The sequence below is a fragment of the Chelonoidis abingdonii genome, chromosome 5 (assembly GCF_003597395.2).
Source record: "Chelonoidis abingdonii isolate Lonesome George chromosome 5, CheloAbing_2.0, whole genome shotgun sequence".
In the NCBI taxonomy this organism is placed as follows: domain Eukaryota; kingdom Metazoa; phylum Chordata; order Testudines; family Testudinidae; genus Chelonoidis; species Chelonoidis abingdonii.
This window is the reverse complement of record NC_133773.1, coordinates 99,824,007-99,847,612: the sequence shown is the minus strand read 5'-3', so window position 1 is coordinate 99,847,612 and position 23,606 is coordinate 99,824,007. Positions and strand designations below refer to the sequence as shown.

The 23,606-nt window shown below is 40.8% G+C and overlaps 1 protein-coding gene across 5 annotated transcripts in view; it reads right to left on the bottom strand.

Annotated features, from left to right (window-relative positions):
• APBB2 (amyloid beta precursor protein binding family B member 2) overlaps nt 1–23,606 on the bottom strand; it is a 322,611-nt gene that overhangs the window by 173,196 nt on the left and 125,809 nt on the right. For 4 of the 5 annotated variants that reach the window (XM_032776850.2, XM_032776854.2, XM_032776851.2 and 1 more), the window contains exon 2: nt 22,908–23,017. In XM_032776850.2, coding sequence (XP_032632741.1) covers nt 22,908–22,953 — 46 coding nt within the window. In that variant the 5' untranslated portion in view covers nt 22,954–23,017. Of the gene's footprint in view, nt 1–9,005; nt 9,075–22,907; nt 23,018–23,606 lie in introns of those variants that run through there. The other variant, XM_075066500.1, reaches the window with a different exon arrangement.

Sequence of the window (23,606 nt, the reverse complement as noted above, 5' to 3'; positions counted from 1 at the left end):
CCTCTGTGTCACAGACCTAGCGTAACTTCCAGTCCTAAGGGGTGGTTTACAAAAGGGTTTAAACACACGATTTTTCATGATCTGATTATTGTGATTTCCCCAAATTCTGGTCTGTTAACTAAAACTAAAGTCAGAAGGCAATTTAGTTAATAACAAATGTACATTTTTATATATTACAACTGTAACCACAAAAGGTTTCAAAAATATCACAAAGTTTCTGAAATTTGTGTGTTTCCCAGAGGTAATTAAATACTTTTAAGAGTTGCCATCTCACATCTTGTCCATCAGATTGATCCTTCAAGATGAAAAGTAATGTCATGACTCATCTGGTTGAAGTCTCAACATAAAGTTATGCACAAGGGCCTTCTGTTATAGAAGTATGTATGTAGATTTTTTTTGTCTTGGAACATGAAGTAATTTGAATTTATTTATTTGTTTTTTTAATTTCTTGTGGTTTGACTGAAACCTGAAGGCAATCTAGAAGTTAAACACTTAAAGACTTTAAGGTCAGAATGGATCATCATGATTATCTAGTCTCACCTCCTGCACATTGCAAGCCACAAAACCTCACCCACCCACTTCTGATTTTTAACCTATAATAGATCCATAACCTCTGCTGAGTTACTTAAGTCCTTCTATCATGATTTAAAGACTTCAAGTTACAGAGAGTCCACCATTTACACTAGTTTACACCCTGGCCCCATGCTGCCGAGGAAGGTGAAAAACCCCAGAGTCTTTGCCAATGTAACCTGGGGGAAAATTCCTCCTTGACCCCTAATATGACAATCAGTTAGACCCTGAGCATATGGCAAGACTCATCAGCCAGATACCTGGGAAAGAATTCTCTGTAGTAACTCAGAGCCCTCCTCATCTAGTGTCCCATCACCGTTTGCTGGGGATATTTGTTGCTAGCAGCTGCAGCTCAGTTACATGCCATTATAGGCAATCTCATCATACCATCTCCTCAATAAACTTATCAAGCTCAGTCTTGAAGCCAGTTAGGTTTTTTGCCCCCACTGCTACCCTTAGAAGGCTGTTCTAGAACTCCACTCCGCTGTTGGTTAGAAACCTTCGTCTCATTTCAAAACTAAACTTGTTAATGAGCAGATTATGTCCATTTGTTCTTCTGTCCACATTGGCACTTAACTTAAATAACTCCTCTTTCTTCTTGGTATTTATTCCTCTGATGTATTTATAGATAGCAATCATATCTCCCCTCAGCCTTTTTTTGGTTAGGCTAAACAAGCCAAGCCCTTTGAGTCTCGTAAGTAGGTTTTCCATTCCTCTGATAATCCTAGTTGCCTTTCTCTGCACCTGTTCCAGTTTAAATTCATCTTTCTTAAACATGGGAGACCAGACATGCACACGCTATTCCAGATAAGGTCTCACCAGTGCCTTATATAATGGTACTACCACTTCCCTGTCTCTACTGAAAATACCTCGCCTGATACAACTTACGACTGCAACAGCCTTTTCCATAGCCGCATCACATTGGTGGCTCATTGTGTTGGTTGGTCACAGGATGACAATCGATGTAAAACTTTTAAGGAAAGGTTATTTGTGACATCTGCCAGTTTATGCCTGGTAGAGTGTCCACAACTGTATGCTATTTATGGAGGCCAGTTTTTGAAATCAGAAAATTATAGTATCAGTAAAATAAAATGTAAAAAAAAAAAATCTATGACAACTTGAAATAAGATTACAATCTATATACAGTTAATTCACATTATTACAAGCAGGCAGCCCTGTTGTGAAGAGTCCAGTGTCCACTGAAATGTTTTTCTAACTACTTTTTGTCTGAAACAGAATTCTTAAGAAAAATAAATCTTCCTAGAAAAAGTTCAAACACATCCTTCCACATGATTTATTTAGTCTCCAGTGGATTACATTTCAAATGACAAAAGCAACACATGGGGATGTAAGTACAAAACAATGATTATTAGTCTACTCAGCAAAGTAAAGATCTAACATGAATACTGACTCATTCCTAAAAAGTGAATCATGGGCTAAGGTTTTAAATGGCTCAACATGAAGTTATTGTACTTCACTGTTGTTTGTACATTGTTTATACATTAACTCAAATGTGCAACTCCTAACCTTCATAGCCTACGCAGTGCACATATTTAGATGAGGGAGAGGGCTAAGAACAATACGTCCTCTCATGAAGTAGATTTTTGATTATCTTCCATTGATCCTGCCTTCACACTCATTTACGCACTCATTTACAAAGTGCTGTTCCTGCGCTATCAGTCAGCTCCTGTGGACCTGTGATTTGTGTTCCATTCCTTGTTCTACCTGAAACTGAAGTATGAAGCAGAGCTAAGAGCAGCATCAGTTAGAAACAAATGAGCTGGGAATTAGTATTAATGGGCGTGGGGAGGACTGGGACAAGAGTACATGGCTGAGAGAGGAGAACCAGAATGGAAATTAAGAGAGGAAAGGGGGAGGAGTCAAATGGTAAGATAGGACAGGAACAAATTAGGGAGTTGGAACCAAATCAGTAGGTGACAAAGTGAGAGGATAGAAAAAGGTGAAGTGAAGAAGAGAAACAACAGGAGGCAACAACAGACAAGGGAATATAGATAGAGAAAATCCATCCTGACATGAAGAGCACTTCCTATCTATCAAGGATCGAAGACACCGCTTGAGAAAGAATTACTGCACATACTGGAAAATATACGAGTACTAAGGAAGGGCTTCGATTACCTGACGGTAGGAATGAGAACAGAAACAGAACATAAAGATAAAGAGTGATAAGGAAAATATAACACTCTACTTCAGGCACTAGGATGCTTTCATTCAGACTGTGAGTTTGTCCAGAGGAAGCATATCCCAATTTGCAATTCAAAATTCCAGGGAATCAGATTTCTCTTGGCACCTCTTCTTCATTCACAACCCTTAATTCTGAGTCAGATGCAATCATTTCCACTTGGTTACATCTCACAGTTAAGAGTGGTCCTAACAATTCCCAAGGAGGTCCAAAATAGTTCCAACCCACATTTCCCCCTCAATATTACCATTTTGATTTGGGAGTGTTTTCCACTCACTTCCCTCAGATGTATAAGTAATGTCACAAGAGGCAAAGCAGAGGAGGAGCTGGCCCCAAGTCTGTACTTCATATTTCCCAGTACACCATACAGCACTGCCTTTACATCAGGGATGGGCAAACTTTTTGGCCCAAGGGCCAAATCTGGGTATGGAAATTGTATGGTGGGCCATGAATGCTCAGGAAATTAGGGGCTGGGGCATGGGAGGGGGTGAGGGCTCTGGCTGAGGGTGCGGGCTCTGGGGTGGGGCCAGAAATGAGGAGTTCAAGGTGCAGGAGGGCAGGGGCTGGGTGTGAGGCTCTGGCTGGGGGTGTGGCTCTGGGTGGGCTGGAGATGAGGGGTTTTGGGGTGCAGAGGTGTTCGGAGGGTGGGGGGGGGTTCAGAGATGGGGCGAGGGCCTTGGGGTGTGGGAATGAGGTCAGGGTGCAGGCTCCGGTGGCACGTACTTCAAGCAGCTCCCAGAAACAGCGGCACGTCCCCCCTCTGGCTCCTACAGGCTCCTCCCCTGCAGGTCCCGTTGGCTGTGGTTCCAAGCCAATGGAAGCTGCGGGGGCAGCGTGTAGAGCTCCCTGGCTACCTCTACGTATAGGAACTGGAGGGGGGGACATGCCACTGCTTCTGGGAGCTGCATGGCAAGCCCCCAACCTCGCTCCCTGGCTGGAGCGGGGCAAATTCTGTATCCTGTTCCCCAGCAGGAGCTCAAAGGCCAGATTAAAATGTCTGAAGGGCCAGATGCAGACCCTGGGCCATAGTTTGCCCATCCCTGCTTGACATGAACACATTTCACCTTTCTACCTGCCAACCTCATCAACATGTAATTCCACTTCTGGGACTAGAGCCACTTGCAGTCTACATTTCTCTCTTTTTCTCCCCTAGGAGTTTTATTCCCTTACTCTATTTTATTGTCAGAAAAATAATATCCCAGTGTTTGCATAAAGGAGAGGAACAGCCTCCACCCACAGTGATGTGGATGTTGTTTTTTGAATGGGACCCTGAGGTTTCAGGACGTAAAATGAATGTAAAATTTTTCTGTCAGTGAACAACATGACTACTGCTCCCAGGCATTACGGTAATACAAATAATAAATATTAACTGTAATACACAGCCTCCGGCTGCTCCAAGAATCTGGTTTCAGAGTTACAGAAGTATTTCAATACGGTAAAACTGATTCCATTTCCATTGCAGAAGCCAATAATTACACGGACCCTCCAGACAACAACATCTTTGTAACTACAAGCAAAAACGCCTTGGCATGATGGCACATTCACTCTCTAATGCACCTAGAGTAGGCACATTACAATAGGACACACAGCACCTCATTAAAAATAAAAAGGAAACATGAAGGACTTAAAATAATGAAGAAAAAATGAATGTGTTTAATATTCATAATTAAACTTAATTGAAATCATAAGACTTAAAGAAAATAAAATATTAAACCATAGTTTTCTGTGAATTAACCTGAACCCTGTACTTTCAGAAAGACCATAAAGCAGCACTGCTCTTTAGCATACATAGCATAAGTGCTCCAAGTGAATAGGCCCGGATTCATGGGAGACAACCATTCTACTGGACCTGCCAATCTATAAGGTTCAGATCTTTCTGCTAGCACCCAGCCTGTGAGTGGAAGGGAAAGAAACCTTGTCCCTCCTTAAAGTCACAGAAAGTCTACAGAGCTGTTCTGCAGAGGCTTTTACAGTCTTATGTGCCCTTAAAGAAGCTGAAGACTTGAAGGATCCACGCAGCAATGGATTAACTCCCACCACTACCTGTGCAATATCACAGGGAGTCCCCACACATCAGGATGCTGTGCCACACAGTGTGTGCTCCCCCTTTGCTCCACCCACACTTCCTACATTCCCTTGTGTTATGTTGTGGAACTGCACCTGCCACAGCCTTGGCAGCTCCTGCAGTGTGTAATTACATGCAGCAATGAATAGCTCTGGCAGGGGGAAGAAGCAGGGAAAGGCTCTGGCAGCAGGGAGCTTCCCTGCAGCAGGGAAAAGCTGTGACAGTGACATTACATTGCTACAGCAGAGGCACTACTTGGGCACATAGAGAGACATGTAGGGTATACACCCTAGGGTTCTGGCATGTCTGTACTCCACCCACCTAAGCAGTGCCTCACCAACCGGCTATACTGCTATTTATACCCATGCTCATGGGGCGCACAGTTCCTACACTGTACAGACCACCCTAAGTGTAGATCTACCTCTAGAAAGACAGAATTTACCCCTTGCTGCAGGATCTTGTCGTTGGCCACTTTTAAATACTTCACTGGAGCCAAGGAAGCAATGAAGCAGTAGAAGAGGCAAACAAAGATAATACAGATAAATGAGAATAAATTATAAGGCATACTCAAATAATTATTTGCAAGCAATATTGGTTCCTGTCAATGTCAACCTTAATACGTTCCTGATTTCATCATTCATATAGTATGGGTTAACTTCAGCATTGTGGGCCTGACCCAGCTCCCATTACAGTCAGTGGAAAGACTTCCTTTGATATCAACGGGGCCGTGAGAAAGCTGCTAGAAACCTAGCACTCTGCAATTTTCTTAGCGTTCTGAAAGCCCCCTGGAAAGCCCGACTGGAAAAAGGCAAATATAGTGCCCACATTTGAAAAAGGGAAGAAGGAGAACCCAGAGAACTACAGACTGGTCAGCCTCACTTCAGTACTCAGCAAAATCATGGAGCAGGTCCTCAAGAAATCCATTTTGAAGCACTTGGAGGAAAGGAAGATGACCAGGAACAGTCAACATGGATTCACCAAGGGCAAGTCATGCCTGACTAACCTGATTGCCTTCTATGATGAGATAACTGGCTCTGTGGATATGGGGAAAGCGGTGGATATGATATATCTTGACTTTAGCAAAGCTTTTGATATGGTTTCCCACAGTATTCTTGCCAGCAAGTTAAAGAAGTATGGATTGGATGAATGGACTATAAGGTGGATCGAAAGCTGTCTAGGTAGAATGTCAGGCTCAACAGATAGTGACCAACGGCTCGATGTCTAGCTGGCAACCGGTATCAAGTGGAGTGCCACAGGGGTAAGTCCTAGGGCCGGTTTTGTTCAACATTTTTACTAATAATCTGGATGATGGGATGAATTGCACCCTCAATAAGTTTGCAGATGACACTAAGCTGGGGGGAGAGGTAGATACGCTGGAGGGTAGGGATAGGGTCCAGACTGACCTAGACAAATTGGAAGGTCGGGCCAAAAGAAATCTGATGAGATTCAACAAGGACAAGTGCAGTCCTGTACTTACAATGGAAGAATCCCATACACCGCTACAGGCTGGGGACTGACTGGCTAAGTGGTAGTTCTGCAGAAAAGAACCTGGGGATTACAGTGGATGAGAAGCTGGATACAAGTCAACAGTGTGCCATCGTTGCCAAGAAGGCCAACAGCACATTGGGCTGTATTAGTAGGAGCACAGCAAGCAGATTGAGGGAAGTGATTATTCCCCTCTATTCGGCACTGATGAGGCCACAACTGCGGTCTTGTGTCCAGCTTTGGTCCCTCCACTACAGAAGGGAGTGGACAAATTGGAGAATCCAGCAGAGGGCAACGAAAATGATTAGGGGGCTGGGGCATACAACATACGAGAAGAGGCTGAGGGAACTGGGGTTATTTAGTCAGCAGAAGAGAAGACTGAGGGGGATTTGATAGCAGCCTACAACTACCTGAAAGGGGGTTCCAAAGAGGATGGAGCTAGGCTGTTCTCAGTGGTGGCAGATGACAGAACAAGAAGCAATGGTCTCAAGTTGCAGTGGGGGAGGTCTAGGGTGGATATTAGGAAACACTATTTCACTAGGAGGATGGTGAAACACTTGGAATCTCCATCTCTATAGTTTAAGGCTCAGCTTGACAAAGCCCTAGCTAGGATGATTTAGTTGATGTTGATTCTACTTTGAGCAGGGGACTGGACTAGATGACCTCCTGAGGTCTCTTCCAACCCTAATACTCTGTGATTACATGAACGGAAGGCGGACGTTTTTTAATCAGACACTATAGTGATTAATTTAACCCTCTTGAGCTTTGATCCTGAACTCAGTCGAATGCTGCCCTATTAAGAACCCAATCCTCCACCACTGAAATGGGTAGGAGTTTTGCCATTGACTTCAATCGGGGTAGGTTCAGGTATCTGAGTGTTCCACAAACATTAGTTTATTTACCTTCATAACATCCCTGTGAGAATATACGGTAATATTTGCCCTATTTTATAAATGGGCAACTGGGGCACAGACACATTAATGTCAACAGTGTTACCCAAACTGAAATGCCCATGACCTGATTTTTCAGAGATCTTAGCATTTTATATTACTTTTTTGTTCAGAGAAGAGCTCTCATTGACTTCCGATGCAACAGAGTACTCAGCTCTGGTGAAAATCAGATCTCGGGATCTCAAGCTGGGCACACAGAAAATGACGAACACATAGCTAGTAGCCATCTGTAACAAGTCTGGTTTAAGTGACGTGCCCAGCATCATGTAGGAGCTCTGTGGTAGAGGCAGGGATAGAATCCAGTCCTCTATGGTAGCACACAACCTCCTTAACCATAAGTGCATCCTCTCTCTTCCTGCAATCCCCTGCCTCATTCACTATAACCCCATCAGGTTCTGCAACAAATGAGGCAAGGGATCTACAGACAAGTGGTTCCACTATGTCCTAGACTGAATCTCTGGACTGCAGTCCCGTGTTCTTCAACCATGTTAACAACACAGGTCCAACTCAGTATTGGCACCAGTAAGAGTTTCCCTTAGTGAGCCAGTAACAGCACACATTTGCAGTGACACAGAACAAGCATCTTCAAAACCAAGCATTATTTAGTCTTTTCTCAAAGGCACAAAGCATGTAGAGCAAACCATGAAAACAATAAACAGCCTACATGCCCAGGTATTACTTATAGCTTTGCTGCCCTTTTCTGAACTTTTTCCAGTTCCACTATAACCTTTTTGAGGTGGGGCAACCAGACCTGGACACAGTATTCAAGGTGTGGGTGTACTATGGATTTATACAGAGGTGTTATGACTTGTCTCATTTTCTATTCCTTTCCTAATAGTTCCTATTATTTTGTTAGCATTTTTGACCACTGCTGCTTATTGTACTGACTTTTTCAGAGAACTGTCCATGCTGGCTCCAAGATCTCTTTCTTGAGTGGTAACAGCTAATACAGATCCCCCCATTATATATGTGTGTGTAATTGGGATTATTTTTTTCAATGTGCAATATTTTGCACTTGTCAATGTTGAATTTCATCTGCCATGTTGGTGCCCAGTCACTCCATTTTGTGACATCCCACTGGTAACTCTCTGCAGTCAGCTTTGAACTTAACTATCTTCAATAATTTTGTATATTCTGCAAACCTTGTCTCTTCATTTTTCATTCCTTTTCCTAGATCATTATTGAATATGTTGAACAGCATAGATCCCAGTACAGATCCTTAGGGACCTCACTGTTCACCTCTCTCAGTTGTGAAAAATGGATTATTTATTGCTACACTTTGTGTCCTATCTTTTAACCAGATAAAGATTCATGTTTGGGGCAGGACTATTTCACATTTGTAGTGTCAGACACAATGAGGTCATAATCCTGGGTGGGGCACCACTGTGATACAAACAGCAATATTAACCAAATGCCCCATATAGATATTTTTCAAAAGCCACATCACAAACCTTACAAAGTGCAAGGCTTTTTTTAGATACAAACACAAGAACATTAGTATCCAAACATAACATAAATGTTTCTAATAGAATTTATTTGTTTGTGACTGTACTTTACTCAGCTTTTAAAAACCTTTCCTAAAGTAAGAATTTTACTTAAGAAAGGATCAGCTAAAGAAAGGAAAGTGTTCGCTTGTTCCACTCATGAACGCAAAATTAAAACAAATATGGGCCTGGTAAGAAGAGAATGATTTCAGAAGATTCTGCTTATGGAAATATGTGAAAGGGCATCTGACCTGGAAGTACTTCTGACATGGATCACAGGGCTTCAGCAATGGATCAGGAAAAGGATTATAATTTGAAATCTGAAAAGAGGGATCATTTAAGAAATTAAAAACAAAGAAAAACACAAAAGAAACACAATACATTGTAAAAATTCCTAAAGAGCTGTTAAGCATAACAAATAAAATGTTGCAACATAATGCCACTCAGTTTTCATAACTGTTGAAAGCTGTAGAGAGACAGGCTATTTTGTAAAACTAATTAGAACAAATACTTAAAAAAAAACTCTACTAACAGCGTGTTTTTTATTCCCAGTGCATACTTTAGTAAGGAAGAAAGCAAAATATCAACGAGATTTCCCATTTTTAGAGCAACATACTGGAGTAAATATTTCATCATGTTACAAAATACAAGTTTGATCCTGCAGTCCTCACTCCTTCACTCAAGTGACACTTTTCCAGGAGAGCAGTCACACAGACTTTGATAGGACTAATATGCATGAGTGAGGAATACTCACTTGAGTAAGAATTAGCAGAATAGGACCCAGCATTTAACACTGGACAGTAGGGAATGGCTTGAACAACAGGTCCAACACTAGTGAACAATCAAGCAGGCCAAGAATTTTTTTCTGGATGGCACTTCCTTGGAGGCAAGTTTTTCTTTAATACAGTGTTTTGTTGTAATAGTTTGCGCGTGGGCGGGACGGGGGGGCGGAAATAATTTCTGAATGGGGTAAATAAGTACACTGGAAACCTATGCATCTACAGCAGGGGTTCTCAAACTAGAGGTCGCGACCCCTCAGGGGGTCACGAGGTCATTACCTGGGGAGTCGTGAGCTCTCAGCCTCCACTCCAAACCTCGCTTGCCTCCAGCATTTATAATGGTCTTAAATATACTTAAAAGTGTGTTTAATTTATTGGGGGCGTCACACTCAAAGGCTTGCGATGTGAAAGGAGTTGCCAGTAAAAAAAAAAGTTTGTGACCCATTGACTTACAGGAACCTGTGATTAGGGTTGCAGATATGCAGTATCTGAGATTCTAAGTTCTAAAGTTAGATAGAGACAAAAAAAACCACAAACATTTTCATAAAGCAGATTTTGTTTTCGGCAGAGATATCTAGTAAATATAATATAATACGACAAACTTATCAGAGTTTGAGCTTATCTCAGATGCTATGTAAATTCAGTCATAAGCAAAAGCCTGAACAGCTTCATAGTAAAGGTAGAAGATACATTTTTATACAACAGTACTTAACTAAATGCTAAAAATAATTATCTAAATTTACTAATAATGTAAAATTAAATTAAAAACTTATTTCTCTACAAAAATAAATGTACTATAACATTTTAAGTTGCAAATTTCAATGCTGAAAAGTCAACACTTTCATGAAAAGGTTTGACGCCCATCTTAAGTTATGTCTCTCCATACCACACTCACCCTTTACATACAGAACCTGCAACTCTGGTCTCCGTGACACTGGTGCAAATCCAGAGTAATTCCAGTGACATCCAGATTTATGCTGGCATAAGTAATCTCAGAATCAGGCCAACATACTGGAAGATTTCCTTCCTGCTATGTTAACCTTCACTGTGCCATTTTCAGCATACATATTACACGATTATCTAAGCATGACCCTTTTTATTTTATTTTTGGGTCCATGCTGAGCTTTTCTCCTTGGGTGTGGAACCAGATCCTGAAAACACTGGCAAAGTTTGGGGAAACTGTGGTGCTGGTGTTGCTGCTACAGCCAATGTCACTTTTACTGGAGAAGAAAAAGACTGGCAGAAGTGACAAGGAAAGCTACTGTTAAAAAGATATATATAACACAGGTTGGGAAACGAGTGTCTGTACATCTGGGTATAGTGCTTAGATTATCCACAAATATAGAGTTAGTTTTTAAAAGTCATATGATACATAGAGTACATAATCAGCAATAACCCAAACTTAAGAGAACAGATTTAACAATATAGTTTAGATATTAGAATCCAAATACTCGGGTACATCACTCATGAAAAGTTGTACAGAGATTTGGTTGTGGAAAGCAAAATATATCAATGAGTGGAGAGTGTCCCTCAGTAATTGAGAATTAGATTGGCTGTCCATTTAGAAAATACGACACAGACTAGAAGTGGCTGAACATGGAAGCTGGAGATAAGAGGCTGCTGATAGGGAAACAGTACCTCAGCAGAACCAGAAGGAAAGTTACTAACTGGAGAACTCGTAAGCAGGAAAAGAGGAGAGTTGCAAGCAGTTTATTTGAGTGCCTCTCCCTTACCAGGTGCCTACTTTGCAACAATCAAGAGCGTCTTCTTCTTCCCACTCTGGCCTCTAGGGTCCCTCTCAACAACCCACTTCAACACCTAAACCAGCTTCCCTGCTGAGCACTGACTCATTTCCAGTTTCTCCTATTTTACCTAACACTGCCAAGCGTTCACTCTCATCACTAGCTTCCTCACTGAGCAGTTTCCTCCCAACTCCTGTCCAGCTTAGAAGACACCCCAGCCAGCCTCCTCTGCCATATAACTACATTTGCAAATTTAGAGCTAAACATATAACCAATCAACTGCAACAGCCTAGCAGCAATACTATCTGTGTTATTGTGATGTTCTTCTAAGTCTTGTTAATGAAAATCCTTAATACTAATCTGTATTTATATAATGCTATTAAGTTAAAACAAACTTAAAATCCTACCATGGGTTTAAGCATTCAAGTAGAGCGAATCTTATCAGTTTTCTTGAGGTTTCCCACCCTACTTCCTTGCTAGCAAAAACGTAGAGACCAGAGAATACTCACAACCAGATTCTAACCATTTTACAGATAAAAGCAAATATTAGGTCTAACTCACGATCCCTTGCAGTATTATTTTTATAGAAGTGATAGGAATTTTATATTAGATACAGATACAAACACATACACTTATACGTGACTGCTCATCTGAGGCACAGTCCTTAAGGACAGAGCATCTTGCATTTTAGCTTAATAAAACTGTATTGTCACCATGTACCATAGGATTTCTCTTAAATCCAGTGATCACATACAAAAATACATAGATGCTCCTTCCATTTACACAAAGTGTAAAATAATATATGGTAAGGAGCTGCCCTGAACTTAGCAGCAGTATGGACAAGATGATCTAGTGAGTCTTTTTTTCCATTAAATTTTCTTTTCTTTTTTTTTAATTAGATTTTTTCCTATGCAGAATGGAATAGTCTGGCAGACAATAACCCAAATTATCATCATATGAAGACAGAGTGTGTACCATATCTTGGCTCCCTGTAAGCAAGACTAAGAAGACTTTCTGCCACCAGATCTGTATATTTCCAGAAACACCATTTGTCAAGTAAACATTTTCTGTCAAAACAGTTTATCTTTTTGAATCCTATGGTTCAAATACAAGCACATACAAGGCTTAAGAATTTATTTTTTCTTCATGTCTGTGCAGATGCATAAATTCTGCAATAAAAAATGCAATACATCTTATTTATTACCCCCTCTTCACTCCCCCTCAAACAACTCTCTTCAAACACACACACATTTCTATATGATAAAAATAGTGTGTACTTCATTCTCTGTGCGTGTGTCCTGCATACAAACTGAAAAATACATTTTAAAACCTTAATTTAATTCCTGCAATTGATTGACCAAGCAGCCAGCTGGATTTGCTTTTCCAAAGCTTGCCATTTTTCTCTCTCTAACATCAACCAAAATTTAACTCGTACCCATTCTTGAAGTGCCATAAAAACCTGTTTCGGATTACCAAAACCAAAATAATCCCAACCAAAATAACACAAAGCAAGACAGCCTTTGTTTTCTTAACTCTGTGTCAGATGTTTCTATTAGGGCAAACAAAGAAATAAACTGCCTCATAAAGCAGACAGGCTATCCAGATTCTTAACAAGATACTGGAAAGAAACAATGATAGATGCTCTGCTAAATTTGCCAGGCAAAACAATTTAATCTGAATCAGCCTGTATTAGTTCAGACTAGAATTTTTTCAGCTTCCACATAAATCTGACATAGGTCACTTGACAACAGTTAGATCAGGAAGGAGAGCTATTCCGAGGATGGTTACTTACTGAACAGAGTGATAGAAACTGGCAGGATCTATTACCAATGCCCAGCTTTCCAAATGTTCTTAATGGCACCAAGTCAATATCAAGCCCTTTAAAAAGCCTTTTGATCAGGACATGCAGGTGAATAAAACACCATGTGTAAAGATGGTTTAGGCTCATACAACAGCTATATTAACTAAACATAGTTAACGATTCCCTAATTATTGTGCAATAAATAAGATGAGCCCAAAGGAAGTGTTTGATTAAAGCCAAAAAACAGCAAGCAGAAGGAACAGCTGTCCTTTGGGTAGAGCCACACCCATTCAGCCCAGCCACCGAATCCCATTTGCAGTATACAAAAGCGGCTTTGCTCCTGAAAAACTCAGGAACAGTAGTGCATGTTCTTGAGCACCATCTACTGGCACATTAACTATTTTACATATATACAGACCTCTCTCTCTTTTATTGACCCATTTCATAACAACCAAAACCTTGAGGCCTGACAATGAATCACTGTTCACCAGTTTATTGTCAGCTACAGCTTAGTTCCTATCAAGGTTATTCAGAAAGGGTTTTACACCAAAATTACCCAGCTTGAGCCAGATATTACTGAGGCAGTAATGTGTGTTTGGAAAAGCAAACTACACTTGAAACAATGCTGCAGGAACAATATTTGTTTGTTGGTGGCCAGAGCAATCTCATGATTCAATCAGGATTCAACAGAAGAATGTGTTATCCTTTGAATGCAGTGTTGTTGTAGCCGTGTGCATTCTGACAAATTCATCTCAAAATCAGTTTACACGATCCTTTAAATATTTAACTGTTCTCTGTGTTTTGTATTTTAGGAAGAGAACACTCTTATTCTAATATATTTACTGATGGCCGTCAATACATCCAGGCCCCAGGAAAAATATTAAACAAACAAATAAAGGCAAATTCACAAGATCAAAGTCATTAGCCTATATCTATTTTACATCAGACTTTACTCTGGTTTAAGGGAGGATTTGAGAAGTAAATAAAATAAATGGGACATAATCCATTAGTACACTGTATGAAGCTATCAGAGATGAAGAGAGACAAAGTGAAATAATAAATGAAAGCCAAAATGTAAAGAATGGAGAGAAATCAAAATACAGCAGAACCTCATTAATTCATATAGACTGGGAATCCATTACAGATTACTTTGCAATAAACAAAAATCATAGAATTTGAATATAGTTTAATCAAAACGTTTAAATCTAAGTACCTTAAGTTAGGCATCTAAATAAAAAAGACCTGATTTTTAAGTGCTGAGCACCTGCAGTTCCCACTGACTAATTGTAGCTGTAGGTAGGTGATCAGCACCTCTGAAAATTAGGCCGCTTTTATTTAAGGTACTTAAACATGGATTTAACAGCCTAAATTCAGATATTTAGGTTCGTATATTTGACCTTTGCTCATTTATTTAACAAGTGTAGCTTAGTTTTAATTACTTACATTTTACGATCTGCTAGTAAATACACTGTAGTATATTTTTTATGTGTAATAAATCTTAGTAACAAAAGACATCACTATAGTGCTATCTACATACCTTTGTGACATGAGACCATCCGATTTTTTGTGGGAGAACTGTTGGTTTTGCAGAGTAGCAAAATCCAGATTGGCAAGATTCTAGTGTATGTGGTACAGAAGTGAACCTTGCTTATCCTACCCAGCTAGATTATTTTATTTAATGTTTATTTAAATAATCTTTTGTCTTAAATTAGAATAGTGTTTCTAACCAATTGTAATATAATTTTCTCCTTTTCTCCCTGGCTCATAAAGGAGGCTTGGGCAAAAAATAGGAACCTGCTTAAAAATAGGAGAAGGATTCATATCCCTTCTTCATGTCTTTAACATATAATGGTGATCAGTTATTACAGTGTTAATCTCTGATTTAGAAAGTAACAAACAACAAAAGAAAAGGAAAATCATCTACTCAAGAAGACTTGATAGATGATTAGTAACTATCTCCAAGGATTATCTGTCTCCCAGAGTTTATTATAGAAGCCACTCTTTACCAACAAAAAAAGGATGGTGCTTGGAAGACCGCTTTGGGTTTGGAAGACTGGGGCTCAATTCACTGCTCTGCCACAGACTTCCTGTGTGACTTTGGGCAAGTCCCTTAATATACATTAAAGACGGAGACATACAACGGTAATTGGAGCCATATAAGTACCTTAAATAGGAAGAGGTAACGACAGCAGTTTTAAATAACCAGCTGACATTTCTCGGAAGTTGGAGCAGATTTCCAGATTCTGAGCTCCATTTCGCTGGGATTCTCTTATTCTCCCAAACCTCTGAGTTAAAAAAAAAAGTTAGTCCCCATCTCCATCAACATCTCCCTTCCTAATTTTCTGTTCTCTGTTACTGACTGCAGAGGATGCATGCTGGAAACAGCATGAAACTGGTTGGGTTCCGATTCTGTGGAGCAGTAGCAAGAGGAAGAAAATGCAATCCATGTCAATGTCACTCACATGCCTATGTCCTACCAACTGCATTCGCCGTTTTCAGTAATTGAATAGGGTGTATTTCAGAACCCAGGATGCCTTTTCAAGAGGGAAACTCAAGTTAGTCTCCACACTGCAAATCTGTAATTTGCTGTCCCATTAAAACTGAACTAAAATTAGGCTCAAACAACTGAAGAAGAAAAAAAAAAAAAACTCCAAGAACCACATCCTAATGCGATTGTCTATAAAAGCACAATTTTCCCCCTCTCTACAAAATCTTAATGGTACAAACAGAAAATATTCCGTGAGAATTATAAATAGTTAATTTATAAAGCAATTGTTATTGCTCTGTTTAAGCAAACTGAACACTAAAAAAATTATGAGTGCCAGACTAAGTCATATCATACAGTAACTCTGCAGAAAGTTGATCGTTTTGGTCAGTACCCGAATACGTTAATTTTACTTGCAGCCTGTTTTGACAGCTAGATCAAGATGTTCTGTTTAATTTTGCTCTGCTATGTTCGGAAACCTTAATTCTTATTTAACTCAGGGCACTCAATAGGGTGACTAGATGTCCTGATTTTATAGGGACAGTCTCAATTTTGGGGTCTTTTCTCTTATATAGGCTCCTATAACCCCCCACCCCCATTCTGATTTTTCACATCCACTGTCTAGTCACCCTAGCACTAAACCATATACACAACTGAAACCAAGATGTCAAGCTTACCTTATGGACCATATAAACTAAGCAATTCATAGGGAAGTGGAAGGAGAACATAACAGAAAGTAACTGAGCTTACTAGTGTATAGATGGCGTAGGTAATCCACCTCCCTGAGCGGCGGTAGCTAGGCCAACGGAAGAATTCTTCCATCAAACTAGCACTGCCTACACCAGGGGGTTAGGTCAGTATAACTGTGTCTTTCCAGAGTGTGATTTTTCACACCCTGAGCAGTGGTGAAAGCAACTTACAGGACTTACCAGTACTGCCGGAGTCCTGAGTGGGGCGTGGCCTCAACAGGAAGAGGCGGGGCCTCTCAAGATTTAAAGGCCCTGGGTCACCGGCCGTGGCTGGGAGCCCCAGGGCCTTTAAATCACTCCCGGGGCTCCCAGCTGCAGAGGTGGCTTGGAGCCCCCGGGGCTCAGGGACAAATTAAAGGGCCCAGATCTCCGGCCGCTGCAGCACTCCAGGCCCTTTAAATCCCTGCTGCAGCTCCAGCAGCCGGGCTTGGGCAGGGATTTAAAGGGCCCAGGGCTCCCGCCACTGTAGGAAGCCCTGAGCCCTTTAAATCCCTGCCACCAAAGCCAGTGCGGTCCAGTACGCTGTACCAGACCGGCTTACTTTCACATCTGCCCCAAGAGACACAGCTATATCAATGCAAGGTCCCCATGTAGACCAGCCCTTAGGTTTCTAAGTCGCCTAGGCACTTTTGAAAATTTTACCTTGAGGCTATTTGGATTGTCTGGAGCAGAGGCACTTGTCTGTATCTCAACATTTTCTTTTCTCCATCTGAGCAAACTGATATTTGCAACTTTCCGGAAACAAATTGAAAAATGTCTCCAATAGGTATGAATTATGCCAAAATTTTAAGGCCTGGTTTGCATTTAGGCCTCTTTACGCTTCTCCGGAAGCGTAAGGGAGCTTCAAAGTGGGCATCAATTACATTTTGTCAGATCAGTATAAAAGATCTTTGGTGAAAGTGAGAATCATGCCCTTAGAAGAAATATTTTCCCACAGAATCATCAGAATAATAAACAAGTCATTATGCTGCTTGTAACAGGAGAAAGAGATAGAAAATATCTTTAGGTTTGCCTGCACAGGAAATTTTACCTGTGCATAATTGTACCATTACAACTATATGAATACAGCTCCCATGAGTATACTCTTATTCTGGAATAAAAATGCTATTTTTTCTATTTAGATTATGTTGCTTTGGATGTGGTAAGAAAATGAAAAAAAGCCACTTATTCCAGAATAAGAGTTTCCACATAGGAAGTTATACCAGTATAACTACAGCAGTACAATTATATGAGTAAAATTCTGCCAGTACATTTCCCCATGTAGACCAAGCCCTAACTGGCCTAGGGAGAGCGGTCAGCAAACTTCTAGGTTGTTCTATCAAGTCTTAGTTTTCACTGAAAATAAAAGGCTCTAGCTGTTATGGTTGTGAAGAAAATTTTCACAATATAACCGTTAAGGACTTGTCTACACTTAAAATGGGTTGCGTTGCTGTAGTGCTTCAGTGAAGACACTACTTATGCCAACAGGAGGGGTTCTCTCATCGGCACAAGTAAACCACTTCGCTGAGAGGCAGTAGCTGGGTTGATGGGAGAATTCTCCTATAGACCTAACACTGTCTACACTGGTGGTTAAGTCGGTTTAACTGCATCACTCAGAGATATGTAGTTATACTGAGCAACATCGTTATACCAACCTAATTTCTAACCAAAACCCTGGTCTCTACTAAAAACTTATGTCAGTATAACTACATCATTCAGGGGAAAATCGACATTCCTAAGCAACCTAGTAATACCGACCTAACCCCTGGTGTAGACACTGCTGTATCAAAGGGAGGGCTTCTCCCATCGACCTACCTACCATCTCTCGGGGAGGTTGAATACGTATGATGATGACAGAAGTTCGCCCGTCAGTGCAGGTAGCGTCTTCACTAAGCACTGGGGCAGCCCTGTCAGTGTAGACAAGCCCTAAGTGTTACTGATACAGCACATTCTGCTTGAGTTTGCAGAGCCTGAAACATTGGGTAGGGTATGGGAAGGGGAATGCACTGAAGACATGGATTTACCATAGCTGATGCTTGGAAGTGAAGCCAGTTCTTGTGGGGTAGGAGTTGGGGAGATAAACAGCAGCAACCCATAAAAAGCAGAACAAGCAGACAGAGCATGGGGGCATACAGAAGGACAAGAGGAGGTGGGGCAAATAGCAGCACATGCAGGGATTTCCCTACACCTCCCCAAACTCCCTCATTGCCCCTTCTCCAGTGGTCAAACCAACCAAGATGAAGAACATACCAAGAACATACCATCTCAAGGTTCAAGTGGTGTATCTACATCCAAACAGCCTGAAGCACAAATACAGCTATCTATTGAAGAAACAGTGTCTCCATAACCTAAAGGCAGTTCCCAATGTTTGTCAGTCAAACGTTTCCCATTCACTGAAGTAACAAAAGATAGCTACTGGCACCTCTTGCAAAAAAGTTTACAAAGAAGGAAAGCTTTCCACCACTACAACTGGTAAAACTGGAGAGCTTGGTTTGCCAGAGCAATCAGCAAAGCCAATACTATGTGAAAATGCTGCAAAACAAAAAGCCTCTTGACTACATCAGCATGCAGAAAGCCTTGTAAGCCAGTCACTGTTAAAGCGAGTTCTAGTATTTAATGAGGCTGTTAGGAATGCTATGTTTGTTCGCATAAACTGTGTTGTCTCTCCAGCATTTCTGTGTCAATATCTGAGTTATGTCTAAAGTAGAGCTGGACACAATGTTTTTCCATCAAAAAATGCATTTAATTTCAAATTTTAATTTTAAAATGTTTATTTTGACTTTATTTGAAATGGCAGTTCAATTTCAAATTTGGCCAAATAAAAAACCAAACTAGCAAATCATCTGAAAAACATCCAAAACAGATGAATCAAAATGAAAAACTCAATTTTCTTGTGTGAATGTCTTTTTTTTCTGAGTTGATTGAAAATGTTTTTGTTGATTCAAAATTAACTGAAAAAATGAAACAGAAAATCATAATATGGAATTGACTCAAAATGTTTGTCTATTCAAAATATTTTTTAGATTGGATGAAAAAACTTTGAAAAAATTCATTTTGCTTTGAATCAAAACAGATTCCTCCCACCCCCAATTTGACCCTCAAATTTAAAAAAAAAAAAAAATTCATTCAGCTCTGCTTATTATCTTGATAGCCAAGCTCCAGGAAGTCTCTCACACAAGTTTTTGGCATAACTGGAAACAGACAATAGATCTCCTGGCTCGCAATCCTGTGCTTTCACAACAGGACTATCCTTCCCCAAAAGGTGTGGATGAAGGAAAGGGAAAACTGGGACCCACACAGAGATGTGTACATCAGGACCTGCAGGGCTTGTCAATGTCTTCTTTAAAATCTTGGACAGAACCAACATTTTTTTTTAAAAAGGAAGGGCATAGCTGCTGTGACGTCTAGCTAGAAAGACTGTTCTGAAATTTTAGCTCTGATAATGTTTGCAAAATGTCAAAGTAATCATTTTTCATCAAACGCCGTTTCCTAAAGAGAGAGACTCTGACTGCCTCCTAAACCACTAACAAGCTTGAAAAATGGCCAAACATTGACCTAAGAGAAAACAAAGGATTCAGCAACAAGAAAAACAGTACCATCCTATAAAAGTGATCTGTCAGGTCTGTGTTACACGAACATCACTTTTCATATCTTAAAGCATTAGAGAATCACCTTTGAAAGTACTGTGTTTTCAACAGCAGCCTTGAAGGGCTGCCAGCAATTTGTCTTTGCTTGCGGACAGTTCAGTTCAGGCATTGGGAAGAGTGCTTAGGGTCTCTAGAGTGAAGGAGTTGGGGATTAGAAGGATTTCTGCTTGAGGTGAGAGATTGGCGATCTACTCAGACCCAAACTCCTATGGCCCAGAGAAGAGCTGCACAGGAGGTTTGTCATACTGCCACTCCCCTCTAGCCCTGCTTTTAGAGTCAGCTGGAGGCTGGGGAACATAGGAGGAAGGGAGTGCTGTTCAAGAGGACCATGAGGGAAACTGTGCTTCAACCTTCTCTCTTGTGAGAGTGCAAGCACAACTCCTCTTTCATTATCATGACACAATTAAGAAAGCCCACTCCACCCACATCATGATTCCCCAAATTCATCCCCTGCCACCCATCACCCTTCTGCTCAGTTCCATTCCTTCTTGCCAACCCCACATCCCAGCTCAACCCCATGGCCACCACTTGGTGGTTCAGCTGCCTTCCCCTACCACATTTGTGTTCTCTCCCTCAAACCCCACATATCCGTGATAACCCCTAACTTCTCACAACCCAACAGTCCCAGTTTCCCCAAAACTTCATTCATAACCCTGATCCTCTCACCCCATACCGTGCCCAAGCTAACTCCCTTCTCGTGTCACCTAGCCTACCACACAGTCCACAATGCCCCGCCCCATGCCTCTTCAGAGCCCCACTGTGATGGATCAGTATGTGTCTGTACGTCTATATCAATCTGCAACAACATTCTAGTACTTCAATGTTATTTTTGACTGCAAACTGTGCTGTAGCTTCTATCTTGAGCTGGGACACTCAAGAGGTGTTAGGAGAAATCCTTACCCCTAGCAGAGGGGCTCACAATGGGAAAGCCATCAAAATCCCTCAACCTCAATGATTCTCCATTCAAATGGGTCCACCCAGAACAATGGGCCAACTGCAGTCCGGGGGGAACTAGTTTGCCCAGTTTAGACCTAGGGGAGGAAAGGAGGAGGGCTGGAGTTGAGCAACTATCACCTGACTGACAGGGTTTTTGAAGCTGCTTGGGGGAGTGACCTGATAAAAGGGTATCAGAACTTTATTTAAGAGCCAGTCCTTCTTGAGTCTGGGCTGTCTCACCAGCCAGCCATCGGCTAACAGGAGGGCTGAACAGGAAGAGTAGAATGTAAAAAGGTTCTGGAATCCTGAAGGACAATAACCCAAACTCAAAAGGCTCTCAGACTGATGAGGATACTGCAGGAGGGAGTTTTACGTACTGGTGTTTATTTTTTCTAGATCTGTAACTCTTGTTACTTATAGACAAAGCACATGTGTATGCTTTAGCAATTCCTTTGCAAAGTCTGTGCACTCTTGTTTTAACAGTCACAAGGTCCTTGAAAGGTTAAACAGTAAACTAGAGCACCCGTGAGCGTGGAGCTCTGGGAATGAAATTCTTGAAGTACTATGGGGATGAGGATTAGCAGTGGCCTTGGGCCTATGGCAGCTGGACTATGGGTTCTACATCCCAGGAAAGGATACTAGACAGGGGGTCTGTACCCCAGGAGTGTGCCTTAAAAGCAAGACTTAGCGGCTGGGTCTGGATACTGCTCAGGCTCAGAAGACTTAAAAGCCCCTGGGATCCAAAGGCTTGCTCAATCAGGCAGTCTGGTGCCCAGCCACAAGGGTGAGCTCAGCCAGAGCTGTAACACTCCTCCCCACCCCCTACCCCCAAGTTCAGGTATCATCGCTGTATTACCTTCAAAACTAGATACTATTTTTCTGAAGAGTGTGTGTCATCTCTAATAGGCTATTTTAACAGATGTGTTTACAAGGATGGGACAGCTACCCTTCCTGAAAAAATAAGTGTAACTCATCTCTGGCTTGGATTTAAACTCTAGAAGCCTGGGGCCAAAATAAACTAAGTCAATCTCCAAAACTAGAGTCTTGGGCGATAGCAGGAGTAACAGGAGATGCAATGGTTAAAGTACCACCCAAATGACTAGTGAACTATTTCATCCCAAAGTTTCAAAGATAAACTATTATAAACTAAATATTCTGTAAAGGCTCTGTACAGTAAAGAAAAAGTTATATTCTTTTACCTCGGTGGCCTGAGGAATCAACAGATATGCATGGGGACTGACAGCAGTCATCTGAAGTTAGGACTGTCACACAGGAGATATCACATTACCTCCTGGGAAGATTATTTCATGTACAATGTAATATAGCAAGCCTGCAGGCTGAGAGATTAGCATTACCCAAGTTGTCAGAGCTACTTATCAGTCTTCCAATCAAATTAAAGGTGCGGGTGACAAACTTTAAAGAGTCTTTAAACTTTTTACTGAAAAGATTCCTTAGTCAGAGAAAAATTAATGGAGGTCAGCTAAGATAAGCTAGATGGCCATGAACTGCTTGTCAGCAGAGAAGACACAGAAGGAATAAGCAAATATTTAACTCAAACAGAAAAAAAATGGATTTAATATGACACAAAAAGCTTCATCTAAACTGGAAGACTTTAGCAATAGTACATAGCTTTGAAATGAGCTGAATTTTTTCAGGTTATGCTCGGGCAGCTTATTAATTTGAGGGTTTCTAGCACTTCAACTATGTCTGTGGACCTGAACAGTGAATAAAAGAAAGCTGGAGACCTGGTGCAGTAAGCCAAAGTTGAACAAGTCAGCCAGTACATCATTTTTAAAGGTCCAGAAATTACCTTTCTAGTTTGAACAAATCGACAGAGGTAACACGGGTTATATAATTTGAGTACATAAATATCAGAAATATGGCATCAATAAGAATGCTTCAGTGCCCATTCTAAAGACTAATTTGGAATTTATAAACTTTCCAGATAATGTTTTCAAAATAATGGGAGACAACTTAGCACCTTTCAAAAGTGCAATAAAAATATGACAGATAATGAGACCAATCACATACATACATGAGCTGCTTGGACGATAGTGAGCCCCTGGGTATCGCCTGCCCATAGTGCTAGTCAGCACATTACCAGACGCTGTCAGCAGTTTTCAAAGTAAAGATCGAAATATTGAACTGTGGGGGAAGAGAAGAACAAAACAAAACAAAAAGTGAAGATTTAGTACAATGGCTTTATCTTTTTCATTAAAATGCTAATGATCTCCACAAATTTAGGGTAACTATATTTATAAATTATGTATAGTCATGTTGTCAGCAGAAATGACAGACTGCAAATTTATCATTAGTGCTCAGTCTCCATTAATAAGCATACATAAATTTTAAGACAAACATCAATCTCACATAGCACCTTTTCACTGTAGCTTATTTTGGTTGATGTCACAGACAGCGTAACCTAAGTTTCACAGAGTTTTGCGCACTTATTTAAAACTAGTGGTGCGGTTATGGTTAGTGATATCTTTATTTTGATAGAGCAATTTCTGAACAATAAAAAAAACTTTGCATTTAATTTTAAATTAGTTGAATATTTCCCTAAAATCATGGCATCTGTACTGGAATACCGCAGTTCTCTAAAAGATCTGAAAGAAGTTAGTCAAGTAGGAGAAGCAAAGCACAGATAAACGTGCATTTTGGAGAAGAGAAATCTTGTCTCCAATACTGCTGAGTCAAATGTTCCTGAAACTGACAAGTATTAATGTAAAACCTT